General features: G+C 34.4%; 4 protein-coding genes and 1 pseudogene across 8 annotated transcripts; all 5 read left to right on the top strand.

Annotated features, from left to right (window-relative positions):
* Positions 1–3,762: 3,762 nt before the first annotated feature.
* LOC120183984 (late embryogenesis abundant protein 47-like) lies at positions 3,763–5,200 on the top strand. The gene is made up of 3 exons (XM_039188564.1): positions 3,763–4,088; positions 4,409–4,702; positions 4,960–5,200. The coding sequence occupies exons 1-3, from the start codon at positions 3,825–3,827 to the stop codon at positions 5,119–5,121; spliced, it is 720 nt and encodes a 239-aa protein (XP_039044495.1). The 5' UTR covers positions 3,763–3,824; the 3' UTR covers positions 5,122–5,200.
* A 1,345-nt stretch (positions 5,201–6,545) lies between these two features.
* Positions 6,546–25,856, top strand: LOC120184002. Of its 4 annotated transcripts, none has more exons than XM_039188575.1 (7): positions 6,546–7,368; positions 7,952–8,054; positions 8,633–8,688; positions 9,397–9,561; positions 9,657–9,763; positions 10,174–10,273; positions 25,837–25,856. In XM_039188575.1, exons 1-6 carry the CDS (start codon positions 6,700–6,702, stop codon positions 10,271–10,273), a joined length of 1,200 nt encoding a protein of 399 aa, XP_039044506.1. In that variant the 5' UTR covers positions 6,546–6,699; the 3' UTR covers positions 25,837–25,856. The 4 variants fall into 4 exon arrangements, with proteins under 4 accessions (XP_039044506.1, XP_039044509.1, XP_039044508.1 ...); XM_039188578.1 differs by having other exon boundaries at positions 9,657–9,770; positions 10,181–10,273; XM_039188577.1 differs by lacking the exon at positions 25,837–25,856 and having other exon boundaries at positions 9,657–9,770; positions 10,181–10,376.
* Positions 16,240–19,975, top strand: LOC120184004. 2 transcript variants are annotated; one of them, XM_039188580.1, is made up of 3 exons: positions 16,247–16,700; positions 17,867–18,010; positions 19,434–19,975. In XM_039188580.1, the coding sequence occupies exons 1-3, from the start codon at positions 16,317–16,319 to the stop codon at positions 19,824–19,826; spliced, it is 921 nt and encodes a 306-aa protein (XP_039044511.1). In that variant the 5' UTR covers positions 16,247–16,316; the 3' UTR covers positions 19,827–19,975. The 2 variants fall into 2 exon arrangements, with proteins under 2 accessions (XP_039044512.1, XP_039044511.1); XM_039188581.1 differs by lacking the exon at positions 17,867–18,010 and having other exon boundaries at positions 16,240–16,324; positions 18,891–19,971.
* Positions 16,731–17,740, top strand: LOC120184020 (annotated as a pseudogene).
* Positions 22,207–25,236, top strand: LOC120184003 (AT-hook motif nuclear-localized protein 14-like). The gene is made up of 6 exons (XM_039188579.1): positions 22,207–22,610; positions 23,718–23,770; positions 24,153–24,284; positions 24,513–24,665; positions 24,765–25,053; positions 25,143–25,236. Exons 1-6 carry the CDS (start codon positions 22,265–22,267, stop codon positions 25,193–25,195), a joined length of 1,026 nt encoding a protein of 341 aa, XP_039044510.1. The 5' UTR covers positions 22,207–22,264; the 3' UTR covers positions 25,196–25,236.
* Positions 25,857–26,092: the final 236 nt, after the last annotated feature.

Raw genomic sequence — 26,092 nt, 5'->3', positions numbered from 1 at the left:
TGATTCCTGTATCGTTCTTTTCTCTTCCTCCGTTAGCTGAAAAACCCTACACGAGTTTTGGAAGTGATTGAGGATGGGCTTGTTTGGGTTTGAGAATAAATATATTCGGGTCATGAATAGAGGTCTAGTTTGAATATAAATGGGCCGGACTTGGTTCATAAAGATGGTTATTTTAGTTGGATTTTAATTGGGCTTTCGAGGGGAGAGATTCAACGGTCAACGGTTTTTTGGCCCAATAGGCCATTCGGGTTAAGTATTTTGGGTTTTAGGGCACCTGACTTTTATTTTGGGGAATACGGTAAATGATATAGTGTAGATGGAACTCGTCACTGTGAGATATTATTTTTAATAGACCACGATGAGTGGTCCTCACGTGAGATTAAATTATTGTAATAAATGGGACTTGTCACCTCGAGATGACGAGTCCATTTAAAAAATATATTTTTTTAAAATAATCAAAAATAATTTAAATTTTAAACATTAAAAAAGAAAAAATTTAGTGAAACTCATCACCTCGAAGTGATGAGTTCTTTCGAATTCAAAAAATATAGACGTTTATACCCATTGGTCAACGAGCAACAACAACGGTCACTTGTACAATGGTCATTATGGGATTCCTCACCTCGAGGTGACATTTTCCTAAGTGATTGTTGTTGTTGCCCATTGACAAATTGCTATATTTTTTTTAAAAATTTGAAGGAGAGGTGACGAGTTCCATTAATTATTTTAAAAATTTAAATTATTTTGATAATTTTTAAAAATATATTTTTTATGGACTTGTCACCTTAAGGTGGCGAGTTAATGCCTCGTGTGGATCCTACTCATCCAGATGTATTAAAAAATAATATCTAAGGTAATTCGTCATCTCGAGATGACGAGTTCCAACTACACTGTAGCATTTTCCGTATTCTACTAAATAAAAATTCAGGTGCCCTATAACCCAAAATATAAGACCCGAATGACCTATTGGGGCAAAAAACTGAGATTCGACTAATAGATTGGATTTAGAATTGTGTAACATATATTAGAGGTCACTAAACTATGCTCAAATGATCATTATGATTATTGAACTTTTAAAATATATAAATTAATTATTAAATTTATCATTATAAATAAGTATAAAAGTTTTGATAAATTGAATGATTAGTTTATATCGATTTAATAAAATTTAATGATTATTTTATAACATTTTGATAAAATTTAATAATTAATTTATAATAATTAGATAAAATTAATAATTAATTTTATAATTATTGTACCCCTCTTGATATTCTCTGGAAGTCGCACTTTCGCTGATCGAAGCTTCTGAAATCTCATATCTTCTGGTTAGTTATAATCTTTTGACATGACTATTGATAGACTCAAGTGGTTTGTTAGAGCTAAATCTACTATATGACAGTCGTATCTATTTTCTTTGTCATAGCCAAATCTGTTATCTAATATTTATATCTATTTTCTCTGTTAACTTACGGATAGTCATCGTGACCTTAGGTCTAACACCAACACTGAGGATCAATATATAAATCACCATACAAGTTTAGAGAAATGATCTCTCTCGCTCTCTCTCTAAGTTTGGAGAAAGGATCAATACATAACTCTCAATGTAAAACATGCTTAAGAAAAACTATTGTATCTTTTACTCTTCTTAAAGTTAATTAACTCATTATAGTGGAAAATCCACATCTGATTTAGGGTAAGTGTTCATCTTAAAAATTCAAATATTTTTAAATTAATTAATTATTTTATTGATTGTGTTCACTTTGAGATTTTATTTGTCTGTATCTCATAAAAAATTTATATCATTAATATATATGTGTTGTGTCTTCCCAAAAAATAATATTTTTGAATTTGCCACTAACCCAACCTCTAATTTATGAATAATATAATTTTCAGAATTGTATCTATTCTTATGTTAAAAATATATAACAACAGAAAATTTTGGCAATTCGAAAAATGGCAAAATTAGTACAATAATTATTGCGCTAAAAATATTTTGAAATATATTGTTGGTTGAAATTTATTTTGAGATTTATGACATTTACTATAATGCTTTAGAACTCGTCACATGAGAGCGACGAGTTTTAATAAAATATAATTTTTATTAAAATTTATCATATCTCTGAAATAAATTATAATAAAAATATATTTTATTGAAACTTATCATGTTAGCTCCAAAATACTATAATCAATAGGATGGGCATGGGACCCAAACCCTCTGGGTTCCGACCTGACTTGACCCTATCGTGTCGGATTATTTTTTAAAAAAATTGAGTTCGGGTCGGGTTGGGTTTTTTAAATGTGATGTTCGGATCGGGTCGAATTTAAATTTAAGGTGAAAAATATCCGACCCGACCTTACCTAAAAATAATAATTTTATCTTATATATTTAGAAATAATTATAATAATACCCCTCTCTCTATATATATTTTTTCAATTAAATCATTGTTTTTATTAAATAAAAATAATATTTTATTTCAGATCGGGTTCAGATTTTTTCTTAAAAGATCGGGTCAGATTCGATTCGAGTGGAGGATATATGTTTTCGGATTGAATAAAGGATGTAAATTTTTTGAGTAGGTCGGAAACGACCCATGCCTATCCCTTATAATAAATATAGATCCAAAACACTTGTAATGTCACCGTCGAACAAAAATCTTCTGCCCCTTTTGTATACCCTTTATATGCCCCCACCAATAAATTAATGCCATGTGTATTAATAAATATTATTTAACTTAATTGTTTCGTTAGTTACTTATATTAATAATTCAAAGCTTTTCTTCGTACTTTGATAAACCGACTTTGGTTGTAGCATAATTAGTTATATCTGCAGCGGCTTGAGTGGCGGCTCCGGCGAAACAAGAAGCTACTATGTTGTCTGCCATGGATACTGCAACAGAAGCAATGAGTTCAAACGTTGATCCAAGATGGAATATTGCTAAGCATTAATCTGCTCTTTCCTCTTTAAAAGCGTAATAATATCGACATTAGGGGTGTAAACGAGCCGAGTCGACCTCGAGTATTGCTGAGCTCGACTCGACTCGAAAACTCTGAAATAGAGTTCGACTATACTCGAAAACTCGCGAGCTTAAGTTTTTTAAGCTCGACTTGAACTCGAAATCCTGAACTGAAGCTCGTGAGCAGCTCGAAAAGACGCGAAATGAAAAAAAAAATCTTAAAATTAACTCGATTGAAGCCTTAAACTCAAACTTGAACCTTAAATACATGAAAATCGTACTGTATTTTAAAAAAATCAATACATAAATGTTAATATTATTAATATTTTTAAAAAATAAAATAAAATCTTAATATATTATATTTTTGAGCTGCTCATGAACTTTTCGAGTTGAATATCAAGTAGCTCGTTTCGGATCGTTAAGAACTCGAGTCGAGCTCGAGCTCGAGCTCGAGCTCAAGTCCATTCGATCCGAGTATTTATCGAGCCTTGATCGAGTCGATCTCGAATAACTCGCGATCTGTCTCGTATCATTTACCTCCCTAATCGACATAATTAAGATGTAGATAACCCTAAACCTATGTTAAGACCAAGTCCTCATCTTTACGACAAAACACCACTTGTCTTTGTCTTCGTGGTCTTTGCTATTTCCGATCTCCAACACAAACACTTCACCATTTGTCCATTGAACCCAAACCCTCGTCCCCCTTATTTCGTGTCTCCACCCAACGTTGTCCAAACCTTGCATGGCCCATGCACTTATAAAACTAAATCCCTTCAATTAGTTCCCAAAAAGCTCTCACCGGCAAACCCTAAAAAAGAAAAATTTAAAAGGTCCAACCACGAAGAAAACCAAGTAAATGCAAGGAAAATGAACCAACAACAACCACATAGGAACCAGGAACAGGCCCATCACCAAGATGCCTTCGTCGTGCAGGGAGATCTTTCCGGGAAGGCTGTGGCACATAAGGACGCCACCGCTGTGATGCAGATGTCGGAGAATTCCGTCGCGGCGGCAAAGAACGAGAGGTCGGGTTTGGTGGGTCATGATGAAACCGGTGTTGAATCTGGTGTTGGTGGTATTAAACTGGCTCCATTTCCTGGGAAAAGTGTTAACGAGTACATTGGTGATGAGGTAAATAATGGGTACTTTTCTCATACCATATGACACTTTTTATAAAATAAATTTATTATAATATAATTTTGATCTTATTCTATTACTGTTGCACGAAACAAAAGATCTCATAGTTAAGGAATTATTGTTATCCCTTAATGTCCCGGATTTAAACATATCGTTTACAGAGATATACGAGCATTCATTGTCAAATTTTGTTATTTTTGCTAACATGCTAAGCTCTTTTCTCAAAGATCGTACGATTAGACAAATGTAATATTTTCAGATTGATGGTAACTACATATGTATGGATCATTTTTTTCTTCTTTACCGCATGATAGGTTGCAACAGGACAATGTGGCCATGGAGATTTATGTTCATCTGATCACGACTCGGCTTCCGAACACGGTGGTGGAATCACCATTGGAGAAGCACTCGAAGCCACCGCACTTACGGCGGGAAAAAAGCCAGTGGAATGGAGTGACGCCGCAGCAATACAGGCGGCGGAAGTTAGAGCCACTGGCCGAACCTCCATAATGCCCGGCGGTATTGCCGCGGCGGCTCAATCAGCTGCCACACTCAATGCTAGGGCAACCAGAGATGAAGACAAGACCAAATTGGGCACCATTCTTGCGGTAATTAAGTATTACTATTAACTTCAAAAATCAGTGGTGGTAAAAAATATTTTAGCCAACTTTTAATTATTGCTTATATCGATTCAATTAAATAAATTTAATCGATTTATTTTCATTAAACTATCAAAATTGATTGAATTAATCAAAATTATTTTTGTTTCCTTAATTTATTATTAATAAATTTCGATTCGATAATTTGATTGATGAACCACTCCTAAATGTAACATGTCATGATTTTTCCAATTGATCCCTTATAGAATGCGACGGCAAGGTTGCCATCGGATAAGCCGGCAACGAGAAAAGATGCGGAAGGGGTAATGGGTGCCGAGATGAGAAACGATCCGAACCTAACCATTCACCCGGCCGGTGTCGCCGCCTCCATTGCTGCCGCTGCAAGGCTCAACCAGAGTCATAAATGAAAGTATAACAACACCAATGACACCATGCATGTCGTATATAATTATGATATTATTATACATGTAATTACAAGAACTCCACTCGACTTTGATCGAGTAGAATCGAGTTTAGTTGAAATTGTTCATTAATTTTGTAATATTTTTTTCTTAAAATATATAAATAAATTGACGTGTGAATTTGAATCATACAGATTATAAATTAGATCGAATAATATATCAAGTAAATGATTCACAGCATCAGGGGCTAGTGCTCGAGCTTCTAAGAACATCTTGCTCGTGATGAATTTATGTTTTTTAAGTGAGCGTCAAAGTGTATGTTCAAAAGATACCAACGTGGCCAAATAATATCAACTCAATCGTGCAAACATGTCACATTAGACTTATGTAATAACGATCTATATCGACTGATTAATCTATTTGTTACAAAATGATAATATTAGTGACCGATTTATTACTTTTTAAATTTCAATACTAAAAGCTAAAATTTACTCATACTTCGGTAATTGTTTATGAAGTTTATCCGAAAAATAGTAGGAGTTAAGTTGTCTATTCAAATAAATATTGAGGGCTACATCTAAAATTTCCCCAGGAAACTTACAGATTAAAGATAGGCTTAATACCAAAATAAGTGCCTAAACTATACATCTTTTTCCAAATAGGTACCTAAACTATTTTTTGACTCATCCCGGTGCCTAACATTACAAACGTTACCCATTTAGGTGCCCAAGCAATCAGCAGTGTTAATTTTCCTGTTAAGTGACACGTGTCACAACCTGATAAATTTAAAATTTTTATTTAAAAATTAAAAATATATATTTTAAAAAAACATAAAACAAATTTTTTTTAAATAAACCAAAAATATTGAAAACCTTTATTTCAACCCCTAAACCCACACCAGTCGCCACCTTTCTGCCGTCGACGAAGCTCCACCCGACCTCCCCTCCCCTCACCCCGCCAACCAAAAGTCCCATGAAATCGTGACCGATCGACGACGAATCAACGTTTTATATCCCGTAAACCTTAAGATTAAAATTGCGATCTCACGCGATTTTGACTGTCAATCGACGAAAACTAAGACGAAGTATGAGTAGGAAAATAGTAAGGACTACGTCAGTCACAGTAATCGTGGCAAAAAAGGAGGGCTACGACAAATTAAAGTTAGGACTTGAGATTTTAAGTTATTTTATAATATAAGAAAAGTTAATATTTTTTATAGATATCATAACATTTTTAATATTTAAAAAAGTAAAAATTAAATTATGAAACATGTTAAAGAGAAAAATTAATATAGTTGACAGTTTATAACCTTATGCGCTTATATGACTCAAAAAGTAATTTAGTTACAATAAAAAGGGTAAAATTTGATCACTTATTTTAATATTAATCCTTAAATATAAGTAGAAAATCAAGATGAGGTTGACGAAACAGAAGCGCCTCCTCACTTTCCCGACCACAAAGACTATCTGTAATTTCATCATCATTCAGATCCTTGATTCCTCTTCCTTTTAATTGCAATCCAAACAAATTTTCCAGTTTCTCACAAGTCACAAATCTCTCGACCCGAAAAAACCCATATCTCTAATGGCGGCAACAACCTTTTTTTTGCTTCGATTCGACCCTTTAAAGCTCAAACAATGTTTTCCCCTCCGTTTACGCCTTTCTTTCCCTCCCCGCTTCTCTAAATTGACCGAAAACATGACTTTTCAAAGCCAAGGCTGCGCTAAGTTTAAAACCAAATGTCTCTTCTCGAAGAGGAAGCATTTAACGAGCTCGAATTTGAACACCGACCATTTCAGTTGTAGCTCAGATGACAAGACCCCATTCGAGATAGTTTCTTCAACGATTTTAAAATCTCTAGAGGCATTGAAAAAGCCTGTTATAGCGGCGGTTTTATTGGGGTTGTTGTTAATGTTTAATCCTTATAAAACAGCATTGGCTGCTTCTGGTGGGAGGATGGGAGGGAGGTCTTTTTCCACTGGTTCTTCGTCTTCGAGGAGTTATTCGGCGCCTAGCGATGGAGGGTCGAGCTTTTCTTCGTACTCCGTTCCTTACTGTTCGCCGGCTCCATTTGGCGGCGGCGGTGGGTTATATGTCGGGTCGGCTGTTGGGGTCGGAGTTGGGGCTGGGTCGGGTCTTTTTCTTATTGTGATGGGGTTTTTCGCTTTTGTTTTGGTTTCCGGGTTTCTTTCGGATTGGTCCGAGAGCGGCGTGCTTGCTGATATTGAAAGAACCAGTGTTCTTAAGCTTCAGGTAAGCTCTTATTCTCTATTGCTTTAACCAGTGAATAGTATCTGCTATGCGTATTAGTTAAGATTATATGATTATATGAAGGTAATTGCTTGAGTGTATGCATGAATATGTGTTCGATAAGGTTATATTCGGTCTTGTTATATGTCTCTGTGTGTGTGTGAGAGAGAGAATCATAGTACTAAATCGCGGTTGCGGACGTTACAGCTTATTTTGTTTCTTAAAACTAACTATGTTTCTAAATTGTGGATGCCATTATGGTGTCACGATGACCTTGAATAATTTTACTATATTATTACACTGTGAATGGGGACATCGGACACAGGTGTTGGATTCAAGTATTTCAAGTAAAATGATGGGTTGGAGAAACATAATATGAAGACCAGTCAATGCCTGTGGTAAATTAGGATTATCAATTGCATAGGTTTGAGGTGAAACACAAATGTATAGAGGAGTGCTGTGCAAATGTGAATTTCGGTTTGCCTTTAGAATCGGCTAATGCTAGTGTGAATTGATTCTTTAATGAAGTTTTAGACTTGATTTTGTTTGCAGTCTCACCTTTATTTGTTTTCATACCCGTTTTTAGGTTGGGTTGTTGGGTTCAGGACGATCTCTTCAAAGGGATCTAAATCGGATTGCAGAAGTTGCTGATACTTCTACCTCTGAGGGTCTAAACTTTGTGTTGACGGGTAAAGCTCTCTAAGATTGGTCCGTATTAATTCTTTTACCTTGGATTGACTGGTAGATGTTTTGCATGTTACACACGTAAAGAATTGCAGCATATTGATGAAAATGCTTTTCCCTATCAACTCTTGTTGCAATCATCTTAACACTAATCCTCCATTATCAATCCCAATGTTACTCAGGGTTGAATGTGATTGTTGGATGCAGTATGTGTTTAAAGATAATATCGTAAGAGGCAATGCATAAACCTTATAGCTCTATAGCACAATTGTGGTTGCTATATGTTGTTCTGAAATCCACTTTAGAATATAAGTGTGTGATATCTAATCACATCGCCGATGTACAATTACAAGTAATAAGAGGCCAGACTTTGTTCCCGCTTAAGTGATTTATTTGGGATGCACATAGATTCCATTCATTATGCTTCCTTTTTTATTTCTATTCTGTTTAATACTTGAAGAATTACAAGGTGGCCACTGGCCTGGTGAATTTAAGTCCAGCTTCTTAAACATGTCATGTTCGTGTTTGTTAGATTGATTGTGTGTACCAAGGAAGTTTTTACATATTTTTTTGTTTTTTGCAGAGACAACACTGGCTTTGCTTCGCCATCCTGATTATTGCATATCGGGATATTCATCTGTAAGTTAGCCTTTACGAAATGTTCCGTTTGTCTCTCTCGCTAAATGAATTATACAGCTCGTGGCTATGCTTCTTCTGACATTTTGAGTCATGGAGAAATTATTAGGCAGTCACATGCTTCGTGGCATATCTAACGTTTTTTGTGCATTCATATAAGAAATAATTTGCAGTTGCAGTGCGACACTCACTGAAATTTGTGTTTGTTCCTAGATCATAGGTGATAGCTAGAAACACTTCAGAACAAACTCTGCTATTGCTGGTGTGTTTGTGTGATTGTTTGTTTTATGAACCTATGTTACTTGGATTCATATCCGAATGTGGGATACGGATATGTCTCGTACATGCGTATGTTCACTTTTCTTTTTCTTGGTTTTCTTATGGATTTCCTATGGAAGGTCCTTGGAAAATCATATCCCCCTACTCATGTCCAAAAATGTGTCGAACACGAGTGTTTCAAGAAACACACAAGTGTCAAAACACGTAGACAGGAACTCTTATCATGAATGGAAGTATTCTGTTTAAGAATTTTCACAACAGTAGGATTTTAGTTTCAATGGATCTTGATTATTGACATTCAGTACTCTTTCCGGATTTATAAAATTGGTATATATCCATGGTTCTCTCTAAGTGGGGAAGAAAGAAAGATGGAGAAAACATGTTTAATGATATAACAATTTGGGATAATTGTTTTGATGGTATATTCTACAGGTGGATGTGAAACGAAGCATAGACGATGGGGAGAAACGCTTCAATCAACTCTCGATCGAAGAACGTGGTAAATTTGATGAGGAGACACTAGTGAATGTGAGCAATATTAGAAGGCAAAGTACAACATATCAGAAAGCCGGTGGATTCAACAATGAGTATATAGTGGTAAGACCTCATTCCTTGTTTTAAAGCTTCGGATTTTAAGTTTTGGATGGAATGGTAACTTTAATTCGATTCGCATCTGATTTCTAAAATTTCAGATAACAATTTTGGTGGCTGCTGAAGGAGTGCATAAATTGCCCCTCATCAATGGAAGTGGTGACTTGAATGTAGCCTTGCAAAAGCTTGCCTCCATCCCGACAAGCAAGTTACTGGTAAGAATCAGCTTATCCCTTGATTGTTATTTGTCAATATTGTTGATATGCTTAGCTCCACCTGAATTTGTGGCCTGAAGTTCGGTTTGAGCTCAATCGGGTTATACTTTTAGAGGAAGCTTTTTCAAGATAAAAACTGATCTGCTTGAGATCATTCAAGTAGGCTCAGTTAAAGATAAGTTTGGTTTTCATGCTCGAGTTACTCGAGTAAAAAACTTCCATTAGGCTCACGAGCTACTCAAGTCGAGCAATAATATACTTGAACTCATCTTATTTGATAGCTCGCGTTAAATTTGACAAAAACGGAGCTGAACATAAGCTTTTTACGAGTTGAGTTCGAGTAACCGACTAGCACGAATGTCTTGTTTACGATCTTAAGTGTCGTCGATATGTCTTTGATTGTAATGCAGGCGGTTGAGGTCTTATGGACGCCCCAGAATGAAAATGACACATTATCAGAGAGGGAATTACTTGAAGACTACCCTCTTTTGAGGCCTTTATAAGTTATATACATATATATATATAACTATGGATAGAGTATTATGGTTACCGTGCTTCTTTGTAAATAATGAAGGCGTATTGTCAATGAGTTCATGGTTATTTTGAAGAGGGCTAAGTTTATGGAGCATAAATGGGTAAAAAGGTACGCGAACCTTTTGTACTTTATTTTTAAAAAAACTAAGGTGACACTCGTACTATTTTCTCTCTCAATGTGACCCTCCAATTCAAAAAATAATTCAATGTAATTATTTGACCAAATTTTCCATCATTGACCAACATTAGGATACTCGAAGTCAACGATAAGTTTATGCAAAAAAAAAAAAACATCTCTATGATTCTTTTCTTTCCCCTCCAACAACTGTCCATGTAATCGGAAACTGATAATTTTCGTCTCTACCAACAATCACAATCAATACTCCCTTTGTAACAGATTTGAGAAGGCATTTACATCAATAAGAATTAATGAAATCGTTGGTCAATGACGGAAAACGTTAGTCAAATAGTCATACTAGGTTTCATTTTTGAGTTGAAAGATCATATTAAGAGAAAAAAAATTGTATGAGGGTCACATTGATTTTTTTTAAGTACAGGAGACTCTTGTACCCTTTTACCATAAATTTTTAAGTTTATATTACTGAATTAATCGTATTTACTCTAAAAGTCTGGGTTGACATGTTTGATCCAATTTGAATTATCCAATTAAGGTTGAAAATTTATGGTTAAATTTTGTTATTAGTCCTTATATTACATGTAAATTTTATATTTAGTCATTGTATTGTAATTGGTCATTTTTTATATATGATATTTTAAAATTTTAAGTTTACAGTTATGATCTGAATAATAGTCACTAAACTTGTTAAGTCAGTCAGTTATATTTTTAAGTTATAGTTTTGATTTGGGTAAATTACACGTGTGATACTTAAACTACGAATTTTAGTTCGTTTTAATATCTAAACTTTTACTTTTTTTCAAAATCATATCTAGGGTCTAGTTTTTGTTTAGTTTTAGTACGTTGTCATTAAAAAACTTAATGGGTGATTTGCACATGGCACCTTTTCTATGGGTAAGTTACATCATTCATCACTCAACTATCTTCTCACTCTTATTTTGTCACAAAAATTTAATTTTTTAATTTAATTACTTAAATTTCAAATTACTCCTAATTTAATCAATTTAACTTTTAACTTTATTTTTTTAACTATATATCAATAAAATAATAAAAAAAATATCATGTCACAAAAATTATTAATAAAATAAATTAGAGTGATTCAAATAGGATCAATTTGAAAGTTGAGTACTTAAATTGAAAATTTTTAGACTTTGATACCAAAATAGGAGTGAGAAGATAGTTGAGGAATGAATGATGTAATTTACCCATAAAAATTATAGTGCCATTAAATTTTTAACGGTGAGTTATTAAAACGAAACAAAAACTAGATGTTATGTATATTTTTTAGAAAAAAAATAAAAGTTTAAGTATTAAAATGGATAAAAATGACAATTTAGGTACTAAATACATAATTTACCCTTTTAATATATATCTTCAATTGGATTGTTTATAGTCATTTTCGTTTGTTTGGGTTAGGATTAAAATCTCAAGAATAATAAATATTATGTATAAGGTTAAAATAAATCAAATTAAAATATAAAAATTAAAATTGATTTGACTCTATAAATAAATATTATGACCTTTAAAATATTTTGGAAATATAATGATAATATGAATTTTTTTATTATAAAAGAACAATGATGGCAAATTATCATCACCAAAAGCACTAAAAAGATGTAATGATAATTTAAATTATAAAAATTTAAATTTTAAAGGACTCAACGTTTAATTATAAATTAATTAAAAATTTAAAGATAAATTATTTAAAATTATGGGTAAACTTATCCATGACCACCTAACTATTATCCCTTTTCATTTTGACTAATATTTTTGAAATTTTATCAATCAGATCATTCAACTATTTAGTTGCATTCAATTAAGCCATTTGCCGTTAATATTTAACGGCGAAGCTGACGTGGCGGTTAAAATATTTATTATAATTACACATTCGATCACTGTTATTTCGGAACCTGAGCCCGAATTTGAATTCTTTGTTGCCGTGGTTGTTGGTGGCGAAATGATGCTTCTCGTCGGTGATGCTATCAAAGAAGCATATTCCAGAACTCGAGCTAAAAAGCCTAGGAGAAGCCAAGGTCTTGCTTTGAGAAGAGAGCATGTGTTTGGCAAAAGTGTACACTACAAAAGTCAGGTTCGGCGACAAAGTGAGGGAGATTTTGAACGATTGTCAGGTAAACGATGATACGAAGCTTGAAAAATGATCAAAAGACGTTATCGATTTTGTTATTATTTAAATAATAAAGTCGGTAAAAAATTATCGAAAACATTATTTTTTCTACCGATTTTGTTATTTTTTCTATCGGTTTTGTTATTGTTGGGTACTTTACCAGAAATATTAAAAAACATTGATGTTTTAGGTAGAAATAATAATATTTTAGGTAATTTTTTTACCCGTTTTATTATTTAAATAATAATAAAACCGATAACGTATTTTTTAATTAATATATTAAGGGTGCCACACTGTTAAAGCTTTGTTTCAACGTCCATGGCAAAAGGGTGCTGCAAATTAAGCGGCTTAATTGGAAATTTAGAGGCAGTGAGAGGCTCGAAGTTGATCGGGTCCTTATACATGTCTCGTTGGACGTTTATAATTGGTTGTTCAATAAATTAAGTTTGTTTAATTTATTAAAATTAGGACCAAATTGATAGAATATAAAAGTATCAGTGACCAAATGTTTGATTATACCAAATCTTTTAACTATCACATCAATTTCTTCGTTAAATATTAACGACAAATGGTTTAATTGAAGACATTTAAATAGTCGAATGATCTGATTGAAATTTTAAAAATATTGGTCAAAGTGAAATGGGACAATAGTTATGTGGTCACTAATATAATTTATCTATTATTTTAAATGATTTATCTTTAAATTTTTAACTAATTTATAATTGAGTCATTTAGAATTTAAATTTTTATAAATTTAATTAATGGTGCTCGTTATTAGTAGTGTTCATCAATGCTCGTCGAACGTCGTAGATTTTTCCTTTACAATATTGTGCTATATTAGAAAAAGTTAAATAATTATTTTAATCTAATAAAAAAATATAATTCTAAACTATATACAAGTACCTTACGAATTTTTCGTTTAAAAACATTATGACATCGGTTGCATGGGTAGTTGTTGAAGGAGAAGAAAAATAATTTTCGAGATGATTTTTGAAGAAATTTATAGTTGATTTAGAGATCCTAATGACGAATGACTTATAATAATATTAGTTAATGATGAAAAACATTAGTTAAAGGTCACATTAATTTTTTTTTCAAATTAAAAGATCACATTGAGAAAAATAATACAAAATACTACGGAGGTTACACTTAAAAAATAATGATATAATTATCTAAATTTGTTATATTTTTTTGAATTTAAATTAAATATTTTTAAAACTTATAAAATAAACGTGAACAAAAGAAAATTAGACCCAACTCGATCCGGTTGATCCGACGGTCTGTATCGCACTCCAACTAACCAATGGACAGCAGCACGTGAATCCCACGTTTTTATTCTCCTTAATTTTTTAATTTTTAAAATAATAATTAAAATAATCTTAATCCCACACCTCCATCTCCTCACCCGCCATAATTACGCGTGAACTACACTTCCTTTTTTTATTCCTTAAAAAATTCTCCACTTTCCTTTTCAATTTGATATTTACCATAATCATCAATGAAATATCTTTTAGTAATAAATAAATTAATAATTATGAGAAAAAGGAAAGAAAATGAAAAGTTATAATAACCCCACCGACATAATTAAAAAAAATTAACATTTAATCACTCAAGTTGCATTTTTAAATTTTAATAAACTAATATAATATCTCTAAAAAATAAATTAATAACACAATTATAAAATAACGATAAACTATTGGTTAATATAATGAATTGTTTTTCTATATATAATTTTTTTATTCAAACTAAATTATTACATAATATTATAATTTCCAATGTTCAATCAAACCTGGAAAAAGAAAAGGACTAAAATAAAATTTAGCCTTAAAATTAATAAATTTTAAATTTAATTCTTAATTTTGGGGTTTCCCTTGTATTATGATATGATACAATATTCAAGGATGAATTGATGGGACATGTCGAGCCAGTAGTTTTCTCTCTGAAAATTTAAAATTATTATATATTTTAGATTTTTTATGTATTTTTTATTAAAAATATATTTTCGTCTCCTAAAATTTTATAAATTTAAGTTCGTTTCCCTTAAGTTCAAGTTCGCCAAACGTAAAATCTTGCGTCTCCCATTGATAACATCAAAGTGACACATCATTAAAAATATATAAATTTAAATTTAAATTTAAATAATTATGTTAATAAAATATTTAATTTTATCATAAAATTTTATATTATAATTTTAATATTTAAAATTTTATTTAAAATTAATTTTATCTTTAACTTATAATCTTTATTTTAAATTAATTCTTAATTCTTTATAGGGGTGTAAACGAGCCGAGTCGAGCTCGAGTAGTTATGAGCTCGACTCGAAAACTCGCGACCTTAAAATTTTCAAGCTCGACTCGAACTCGAAATCCTGAACTAAAGCTCGTGACTCGAAAAGGCTCGAGAAATGAAGAATTTTTTTTCTTAAACTTAACTCTATTGAAGCCTCAAACTCGAACCAAAACCTTAAATACATGAAAATCTTACTGTATTTAAAAAAATCAATACATAAATGTTAATATTATTAATAATTTATTTTTTTAAAAATAAAATCTTAATATATTATGTTTTCGAGCTGCTCACGAGCTTTTCGAGTCGAATATCAAGTAGCTCATTTCGGCTCGTTAAAAACTCGAGTCGAGCTTGAGCTCGAGTCAATTCCATTCGATCTGAGTATTTATCGAGCCTTGATCGAGTCGATCTCGAGTAGCTCGCGATTTGTCTCGTCTCATTTACATCCCTAATTCTTTAAATGTTTTAATTCCATCTTTAATTAAAAGTCTCATTTTAAATTGATCTCTAAACTTTTGGATCTTTAAATTCATCAACAAATTCATCGAAATATTAATTAGTTGCAATTATCGTTTAACCTATTTTTTCAAACATATAATAATAATATATCTTGGCCAAACTATTTTATTAGTATGAGATTGTAATTAGCATATATCTATAGTTTGATATGAAATCGAAATATTCAACAGTTGGAGATTAATTTAGAATGAAAGTCACAATTTGAGAATGAAATTAAAATATTTAAAAGTTTAAGAATTAAATTAAAATAAAGATCATAGTTTAATGATCTATGATGTAATTAACTCATAAAAATTACTAAAATTAAAAACTAAAAATTACCCAAAATCCGATAATTTTGTTAGCACATATTTTGGCTTTCAGTAGAGCATGTGAGCATGTCAGCCAAAGGAAAGTTAGGAAGAAAGAGAGTGGCTAAGCCTCTAAGAGAGATTCTTTTTCAAATTTCATTTTGGCTTTACTTTCCTTTGTCATTGAATGGCAATCCTCAAAGTCCAGCATTTTCCAGCAATATCCATTTTCTAAAATCCTTCAAATTTCCATTTTGTTTCTCTCTCAATAATATTTTTTTTCAAGTTGTCATTGTCTGGAGGTAAAGTTTTGGTATTTTTTCCCCAAAAGAATTTGTAATGTACATTTGTATGATTGACAATGATAACAGTATATAGCAGAGGAATTTACAGTGAAATGAACCCTGCTTTTTTGTCTACTTATTTTCTTGTTGAAGCTTCAAACATTTCCCATTGATGGGTATTTGAGTTTCTTGCAGAAAAAAGTAAAGAAAATGCACCACCCCAGATCAAAATCAAGCCTTTTTTAATACAGTTTTTGAAACATATCAGTTTAAGTTGTTTTTGTGTTGTTTTTTTTAATGTTTCAGAGTCTCAGTTTTTAGTTGTCTGGGTTTGTTTTTAGGTTGCAGAACAGATAATTTTGTAGAAAAATGAGGGATTTTCCATCATGTTTTGGTAAAAATGGTGTTCAAGTGGCTGATTCATCATCATCATCATCGTCATCATCAAATGCTTGTAAAAATGCACATTATTTAGTTACCTGTGTTTATCAATGTCGAATTCGAGGTAGATCTTGTTCGATAACTGTTACTTGGAGCAAGAGTTTAATGGGGCAAGGCTTGAGTGTTGGTGTTGATGATTCATCTGCAAATCAGTGCCTTTGTAAAGTTGATATAAAGCCTTGGTTGTTCTCTAATAGAAAAGGTTCCAAGAGGTTAGAGGTGAATTCGTGTGAAATCGATGTATATTGGGACCTTTCGACGGCGAAATTCGGTTCCGGACTGGAACCGGCGGAAGGGTTTTATGTCGGTGTTGTTGTCGACTAAGAAGCACGAGGACGATAAAGGAGACCCGTTTCAAGTACCCGATACGTTTCGGGTACGGGGACGGCTGAGGGACCCGGGGACGTGCCACGGTGGCAGGGTACGGCTGACCGAAATGGGGGACGGTCAAAGCTTATCCGGGATGTTTCGGGGACGTACCCAAAGGTAATTTTGGCTGAGGAGACAACCTCCGAGGACGAAGAAGTGGGATCTTCAGCCGAGGAAGAAGAAGAGGATGAAGAACCCCAAACCCAGTCTACTCCATTGATCCAAAAGAGCCCACCTCCCAGGAAGCTTGATCCTGCGATAGCCGTCGCGGGGAATGAAGAATCTGAGGAATCCGGGACTGAGTCGGAATCCGAATCCGACACGGCTACGCCGAATGTCAAGCCTCTTGCGACGAAACCCATGGAAGACATGAACGCGAAGAAACCCATATCCGAGACTGTTGAAAGGTATGTTGGATTACTCTGCTAAAAAAGAGGCTGATCCTTGTGTTGATATGAATGCATTTTATGATTTTGTTAAGAAATCGATTCATACTGAATTACTGATGTTATGAAAGCACAGTTGATGGATAAGATTAGAAGGTTAAAGAAAAAGTTTGAGAACAATGCCGGGAAAGGTAAAAAGGGTGAGGATCGAAGTTTCTCTAAAGCCCATGAACATAATGCATTTGAACTGTCGAAAAAGATATGGGGAAAAGAGGGGATTAGTGGGAAAGTTAAGTCTTCAGCTGCTAAATCCAATGGGAAAGCCAAGGCAAATAACAAGGCAGTGGTTGCATTGAAAGTAGAGTTTCATTCTTCACCTGATAAGAAAGTAGATATTGGGGTGCCAATGGAGGTCGATAAGGTGCCTAAGAGTTCGGTTAGTAATTTATTTGATAAGAGGAACTTCTAAAGCATAGTTTAGATATGGTTGACAGTGAAAGGAAGGCAACTTTAGAGGCGAGATGGAGGAAATTGCAAATTGCCGAATTGGAACTGTTTATTGAGCAAAATGAATTGGTCAAGGAGCATGCCAAGTTGATATTTTTATTTGACTTTATTTATAATTTTAAAATTATTTTATATACCGTACCCTTGCCGTCCCCGTATCATGTAATTTTAAAAATTACCGTTTTCCATCCCCGTCCCCGTATCCGTGCAACATAGGTTGCCGATATGCAAATGGTATTGCTTCTTGGAGATACGAGGAAAGAAGCTTACAAGAAGACTAGTGCGAGTCCTTCTCCTTCCGACGCCCTTTTCGTGGCCAAAAAGGAACATGTTTTCGGCAAGAGGGTGTTCGGTACCAAGGCGCGGTTGTGCAATAACGGTCGAATTCATGATCTGAAATCGAAATATAATAATATATCTTGGCCAAACTATTTTATTAGTATGAGATTGTAATTAGCATATATCTATTGTTTGATATGAAATCAAAATATTCAACAGTTGGAGATTAATTTAGAATGAAAGTTACAATTTGAGAATGAAATTAAAATATTTAAAAGTTCAAGAATTAAATTAAAATAAAGATCATAATTTAATTATCTATGATGTAATTAACCCATAAAAATTACTAAAATTAAAAACTAAAAATTTCCCAAAATCTGATAAATTTGTTAGCACATAGCATGTCAGCCAAAGGAAAGTTAGGAAGAAAGAGAGTGGCTAAGCCTATAAGATAGATTCTTTTTCAAATTTCATTTTTGCTTTACTTTCCTTTGTCATTGAATGGCAATCCTCAAAGTCCAGCCTTTTCCAGCAATATCCATTTTCTAAAATCCTTCAAATTTCCATTTTGTTTCTCTCTCAATAATATTTTTTTTTCAAGTTGTCATTGTCTGGAGATAAAGTTTTGGTATTTTTTCCCCAAAAGAATTTGTAATGTACATTTGTATGATTGACAATGATAACAGTATATAGCAGAGGAATTTACAGTGAAATGAACCCTGCTTTTTTGTCTACTTATTTTCTTGTTGAAGCTTCAAACATTTCCCATTGATGGGTATTTGAGTTTCTTGCAGAAAAAAGTAAAGAAAATGCACCACCCCAGATCAAAATCAAGCCTTTTTTAATACAGTTTTTGAAACAGATCAGTTTAAGGTAAGAGATTTGTTTAGGTTGATTTTGTGTTGTTTTTTTTAAATGTTTCAGAGTCAGTTTTTAGTTGTCTGGGTTTGTTTTTAGGTTTGAGAACAGATAATTTTGTAGAAAAATGAGGGATTTTCCATCATGTTTTGGTGAAAATGGTGTTCAAGTGGCTGATTCATCATCATCATCATCAAATGCTTGTAAAAATGCACATAATTTAGTTACCTGTGTTTATCAATGTCGAATTCGAGGTAGATCTTGTTCGATAACTGTTACTTGGAGCAAGAGTTTAATGGGGCAAGGCTTGAGTGTTGGTGTTGATGATTCATCTGCAAATCAGTGCCTTTGTAAAGTTGATATAAAGCTTTGGTTGTTCTCTAAGAGAAGAGGGTCCAAGAGGTTAGAGGCGAATTCGTGTAAAATCAATGTATATTGGGACCTTTCGACGGCGAAATTCGGTTCTGGACCGGAACCGGCGGAAGGGTTTTATGTCGGTGTTGTTGCCGATATGCAAATGGTATTGCTTCTTGGAGATATGAGGAAAGAAGCTTACAAGAAGACTAGTGCGAGTCCTTCTCCTTCCGACGCCCTTTTCGTGGCCAAAAAGGAACATGTTTTCGGCAAGAGGGTGTTCGGTACCAAGGCGCGGTTGTGCAATAACGGTCGAATTCATGATCTGATGATTGAATGCGACATGATCGGATTCAATGATCCGTGCCTTATGATTCGCGTGGATGGAAAGACTTTGATGCAAGTGAAGCGGCTACGGTGGAAGTTCCGGGAGAACTGTACCATTTCGGTTGATGGAATGGCTGTAGATGTTTACTGGGATATCCACAATTGGCTCTTTGAAACATCTGTCGGAAATGCTGTTTTTATGTTCAAGGCATTGCCCGCCATGGATGATAAGTTGTGGATCAGCCAACCGAACCCTAATCCGAGCACGTTGCAACGGTCTTTCTCGCAGCTGTTTCAAGAATCCAAGTCACGAAATATCGGCTTTTCACTGGTTTTGTATGCTTGCAAGAATGAGTAGGACAGAAAGTGCTAACGAAAAAACTGATATCGAGTGGTGATGTTTATCTACTCTATTCATCAATCACAGTTTATTCGAGTGAAAACGGATACATTCGGTTTTCTTTTTTCGTTCTTAGTCGGCTGTATATTATCGATACATTAGTTTGATTCTCAATGCTTGTTATACAAATTGAATTTCTTCAATGGACATGGATAGTTGTTGAAATCTTCTTCCAGCTGCAGTTTGAGTCGGTTTTGCAGGTGACGAATCATCAACTAGCCGAGTTCGAATCTCCTCGAAGCGTTAACGGTATGTTCTTAGCTGCAAGTATGCCCTAGCTAAAGTCAACATATGGATTACTCTGCTTTGCGATTTCGGAGCAGCTTTAGCAGTTGTTGTCGCCGGTTTTGCTCGGTCTTTTGCCTTGCTAGCGCCGAAGCTGCCCTTTCCTATGACCTGACCCTTACGTTTCACCTCATTTGCCGTTGTCGATTGTTCCGTAGGGGTATTGAAGCTGTGGCGATGAGTCCGGCAGTATGTTTTTGCCTTTCCGTCTAGAGACGAGTGTACCGCATCGCTGCAACTCTTTCTCCGACTAAGATTTGGCAACTTCGGTCGAGTTGATGGCAACTGAAAGGAAATAAAAAAGCAAGAATGAAATGTTCCATTACCAACCAAACAGTTTTCTTGAAAGGGTATACACGGGATATGTGTTTGCTCATTCGGTTTTTTGGTATCGAGAGTTCATATGCCTCAACAGAAGGCTTTCTTAAATCGATAACGGTGTGTCTGCATTCCGGTTTTCATCTGTTCTATGTTGTTAAACATAAACAAGAAGAAAAGGCTCAGATACCTTCTTCGCTTCCGCTGTAGATGGAGGTTGTTTTTAGTAGAAAATCGGTATCGGATTCGCTTTGACGATCATACTCTTTCTATGCTGCTTAAGGGCTGCTTCTTGCTCTTCCTGTAAGAAAGCAAAGAGTTCCACTTTGGTTAATTATCATAATGTACATAGATGCCACGGATGTAGCTCTCTGCACGGTCCGATTCGAACACGAATTTTACGGAAGAGATAATCGAGAACGCCAAGAAGGTTGGCCCTGGCTCGGGCTGGCTTCCCTCGGCCCCCAAAGCTCGATTATTTTCCTCTAACTTCACAATACCATTCTGGATGATCGAGTTCTCTTCGGTGCATTCCGCAACCTCATAATTCTTTGACTCGATGCCTTCCGGGACTCTCGGATTACCATTCAATTTCTCAACACAGTCGGGAATGTCAGCCATGTGCACATCAGTGAGTTGCCTCCCCCATCAAACTGCATTCGAAATAAGTCGAGCATCGGAATGTGATGACGGCGGAAACGTTTTAGCTCGGAAACGGATGCATGTGATTTCGATTCTCCGAAACAAGAACCAACCTGAGAATGATAAGTACTAGTAAGTACTACGAGATTCAAAGTGCAAAGATAACCAACACATTTCTTCTTGTTATCTGATCCGAGATTGAACGACGATTACTTCTCAATCCATAAGCCAAGAGAGAGATGGGAATCTCTAGTTAAACTACATTTCTTGGTAAACATTCTCAGGAAACAAACATAACATAGGAAACAAAACAGTATATATATATATATATATATATATATATATATATGTTATAAATTTGGATTAGGGGCATATTTGTCTAATTCGAGTAGAGAATTTCTTATGATCGTAAACAAACGAAAGGATTCTCGGAATCTAAACATTTTCAGTTCCCAGAATACCCCCAAAAGAAAGAAAAAAACAAAGGGTAAAGTACAAAAATAATACTTCGACTATGGGATATTACTTTATTAAGTCATTTAACCGTTAAAAGTTACAAAATGATCCTCTTACTATAGAGTGATGCTTTGTTCTCTCTACTGTTAAAAGTTATAAAATGATCATTCGAAAATTCATTATGTTTCAAACTCGTCTTTTTAATTAAAAGTTGACGGTATTCTAAGCTGAACGTTAATATGTTGATTGCGATATTGTAAAATATGATATTAGAATCTTAAACGACTATCATATCTTAGTTATCATGTTAACGTTTAGCTTAGACATCTACTAATTTTCAATGGAAAGGGATGATTTTGGAATATAATGAATAATCGAGTGACAATTTTGTAACTTTTAATAGTCGCAGGACTTAATAAAGCAACATTTTATACTTGGAGAATTATTTTATAACTTTTAATAGTTGAAGGATTTAATAAAGAAGTACCCTATAGTCAAGGGAGCATTTTTGTACTTTACCCAAAAACAAAATATCCATTAACAAGTACACTGAAAAGTCAATCAACTCAACTCCCCAAAAGCTAAATCCAACGGTGCAGATTCAAGTGTCCAAAATTAAAAATCTCTAAAAAAATATCCCAGAATTATCACAATAAAAAATTATTTTTTTAAAAAAAATCTGCAACACCTCAAAAATGGAACTGAATGAAACCCAACAACACTACTTCACTAGCAACAACTCCAACACCGTCACCGCCACTCCGCCACCGACCAATGGGCTTCTGCTTCCTAACAAACGGGGAGGAGGGTCCCACCACATGGTGTACCCTCACTCCGTGCCGCCGGCGGTGACATCGGCGTTGGAGCCGGCGAGGAGGAAGAGAGGGAGGCCGAGGAAGTACGGAACGCCGGAACAGGCCTTGGCTGCTAAGAAGATGGCGTCGTTGAGCTCCAAGGTGCGGAGAGAACTGCAGCAGCAGCAGCGGCAACAGTTGGGTCTCGGTGGTGGGTCTTTGAATAAGTCTCAGTTGGCTGCATTAGGTGGGTGTTTTAGATTAAAAAATATTACTTTTGGGTACCCTTTTATGTGAATTTGATGGCTTTTGGTGGGGTTTTGTTGCAAATTTGTTAGATAAGGTTTCTGGTGCATTGCTCTGTGGGGGTATTTTTGCAAAAGTGAGTCTACTTCTGATGCCCCTTTTTAAAAGAATTTAAATGACTTTTGTTGCAAAGTGTTGGAATTGATAGGGTTTTGATGAATTGCTTGTGAAAATGTTGCCTTTGTTTGCTCTGATAGGATATCTTCCCCACACACACAAAAAAAGGGTTCTTCCTTTTTTTGGCACCTGGTCTTGAATGTTAACTTTTTCTAGGGGCCTTGTTGCAAATTTCTTGAAATTAAGGCTGTTTTAGTTCATGAGCGTGAACCATCACATTTGTTTGCTCCATGTGTTTTCTTTTCCTATTATAGTCTCCTCTTTTGGCATCTTTTTGTGAATTTTAAGGTGCTTGGGGAGCTTGTTGCAATTTTTTTTTAAAACTGAGAAGGTTTTAAATGCTTGTTATTATGGTTCATTGTCTTTATTTGGTTGTTTTTAAATGACCCCCTTCCCCTCTTACAGTTTTGCAATGGTTGGTAGTATAGCTTGTAATTTGATGAAACTTTCAGTTTACGATTCACCGTTAGATCTTCGATGGATGTGTAGTATTTTGCATAAACGATTTTGTAAAATCTTTGGAGGGAAAATGATATAACTCTAATCCGTTTGATCATCATCGTGGCATTATATTAATGTCTTAGTTCATTCTAGTATTCCTCAACTTGCATGGTTGCATTGATTCATCGTCAAAGTCATCTTGTTTACTTTCAGCTCGAATACAACGCATTCACGTGCTTATATTTAGTACAATGTTAAAATAAGTACAAATAGATGGATATATTTAGTTTCATCTGTTTATTATTGTTTGTTTGATACATAATATCATGTATATAAATGATCTATCTCTTTCATAGTCGTTTTCATGTTTGATGGGGGTTGTATGATGTTTGGTTCTGAAGTAAGTTGAGTCATCGTTTGATTTTATATGGCTTGAAGTCGCAGTTTGATACTTAAAAGTCTCGGTCTTTCTACCCTTTAATTGACGCAGGCAATGCAGGTCAAGGTTTTACTCCACATGTTGTCGATGTAGTTTATGGAGAGGTATGGCATTCATTACTTACCGAAACTTTTGTTAGTAATTTGAATATATGTTGGCATTAGTTATACATATCCACGGGGTATAGATATCGATGCATACCGGTTTCCTTGTAATTTTGTAATCTGTTAAAATGTAACTTCTTCATTGTCGATTTCCTTAAAAAATTGGCATGGTTCGACTTCTAAGCATGTTTCGGTTAAATATGATGTCGTATTGTGATATTTCTGGATGATAATATGGTTTGAAGTCAGAATAGCAGTGCTGTAGTAGCCGATAAACAATGGCATGAGAGTCCTTTTTTAACGTTGATATTTACGAATTTGTTTCTATATGTTAATTGAATTGTTTCTTCGCCTTCTTGACATGATATATTGATCCAAATAGGATGTGGGCCAAAAAGTACTGATGTTCATGCAACAAAGCAAGCGCGAAGTATGCATTTTGTCCGCATCTGGTACAATCTCGAGTGCATCTCTTCGCCAACCAGCAACATCCGGCGGTAACATTGCATATGAGGTAAGTGCTTCTTTTTATCGTTTTATTGTAATTATTTTATATCGAACAAGATAGTTCCATGTTTATGATGCAGTTGCCATGCTCAAATTTCTAAAAAGTCTCGTATGCTTGCCATGATATTAGCTTTTTTATTTTTATCGTTTCGGTTAATTCGCAACGTATCTGCTTAAAATATGCTTACTTTGTACTGTCAAAATATGATTTGTTTTCTCGGTGATATGATATTAGGGTCGGTTTGAGATCATTTCATTATCAGGATCTTATGTTCGGAATGAAATAGGAGGGAGGACTGGTGGGCTCAGTGTATGTCTATCAAGTGCAGGTGGCCAGATTATTGGTGGCGGAGTTGGTGGACCTCTAAAGGCCGCCGGCCCGGTTCAGGTATTTGTATTAGTATTTGATTTGGGGAAGGGGATTGGTACGAATGTCGGGAGAACTTGTATCTATCATCAAGCCAAATGCTGAATTTATTACGTACAGGTTATTGTCGGTACATTTACGATAGACAACAATAAGGATGTTAGTACCGGGGCAAAAGGTGATGCCTCCGGCAGCAAGTTGCCAGCTACGGTTGCAGGGACTTCAACATCTAATGCTGCCTTTCGCCCGTCTTTCGAAACTTCAGGAAGAAACCCGATTGCGGGGAATGACGATCACCAAAGTTTCGGAGGAAGTCATTTTGTGATGCAACCGCGAGGCATGCATATGGCACCTCGGTCCACGGATTGGAGGATTTCCCTAGATGATAGAACGGGGTTCGAATTAACTGGTTAGAATCTTGTGTACGTTCACACACTCATTTATACATGCATGCATACTCTCACATCAAGAAATGCTGAAAGTAACTATCTATTACAGGGAAAACAGGTCAGTCTCCGCAGAACAGGGACTACGATCAGCTCGCCGGATAGACGTTTGATTTGCGAACGAAACACTGTTTCGTCATAGATATTTAAGTAACCGACTTTTTTTCTTCTTTTTTCTTACGAAGACGTAATCGATGTACAACTCCATGGTCCGTCCACCTTTCCCAGAGTTGTAATATGATATGGATGTACAGGTCGGCACGTTAAGCTCCGTTTGGAGTACGGTGGGGAAGGTCTACTCGTAAACTGGCATCCGATGATATGCGAGTTTCTCGCTGCGCTACTGAATAGAACGTTACTCGATATCGATTAGGGTCGTATCGGATGCTCTCACCGTGGTCGAAATGGAGCCTATAATATGCCAGCATGGAGCAAGGTGATGGGGCCTTTGACAATCCTAGTTCTTTGTTTAGTTGAAATGTTTCCTTTTACTTAATATTGTTAAAAGCTTCGAGCTTGAATGCTAATGTGTAATTATAATATTTTGATTATAATGGATTTTTTTTATATTGAAAGTCTCGATATTGTAAATTTTAATTAATTATTAATCATTCAATCTTCTAAAATTAGGGAACATTGACTTTTGGCCCCTAAATTCGGCAATTTCTTTCCATTTGGTCTTTAAACTTGGGTAAATTATGCATTTATTGTCTAAACTATCAGTTTTGATTTGTTTTAGTACTTAAATTTTCATTTTTTTCAAACTCATACATAGCATTAGTATAATTTTTGTTGAACTTTTTATGGGTAAATTACATTATTCATCCCTCAACTATCTTCTCACCCCTATATTGGTCACTACAATTTAATTTTCTTTTAATTTAATTACTTAAATTTCAAATTAATCTTAATTCGATCACTCTAACTTTTAAATTTATTTTTAATTATATATTAATAAAATAATAAAAAAAATTCATATCACAAAAATTATTAATAAAGTAA

This window comes from Hibiscus syriacus, unplaced genomic scaffold, assembly GCF_006381635.1.
Source record: "Hibiscus syriacus cultivar Baekdansim isolate YM2019G1 unplaced genomic scaffold, ASM638163v2 tig00112856_pilon, whole genome shotgun sequence".
In the NCBI taxonomy this organism is placed as follows: Eukaryota; Viridiplantae; Streptophyta; class Magnoliopsida; order Malvales; family Malvaceae; genus Hibiscus; species Hibiscus syriacus.
Note: the sequence above shows the minus strand (reverse complement) of the source record. Positions and strands in the feature narration are given on the sequence as shown.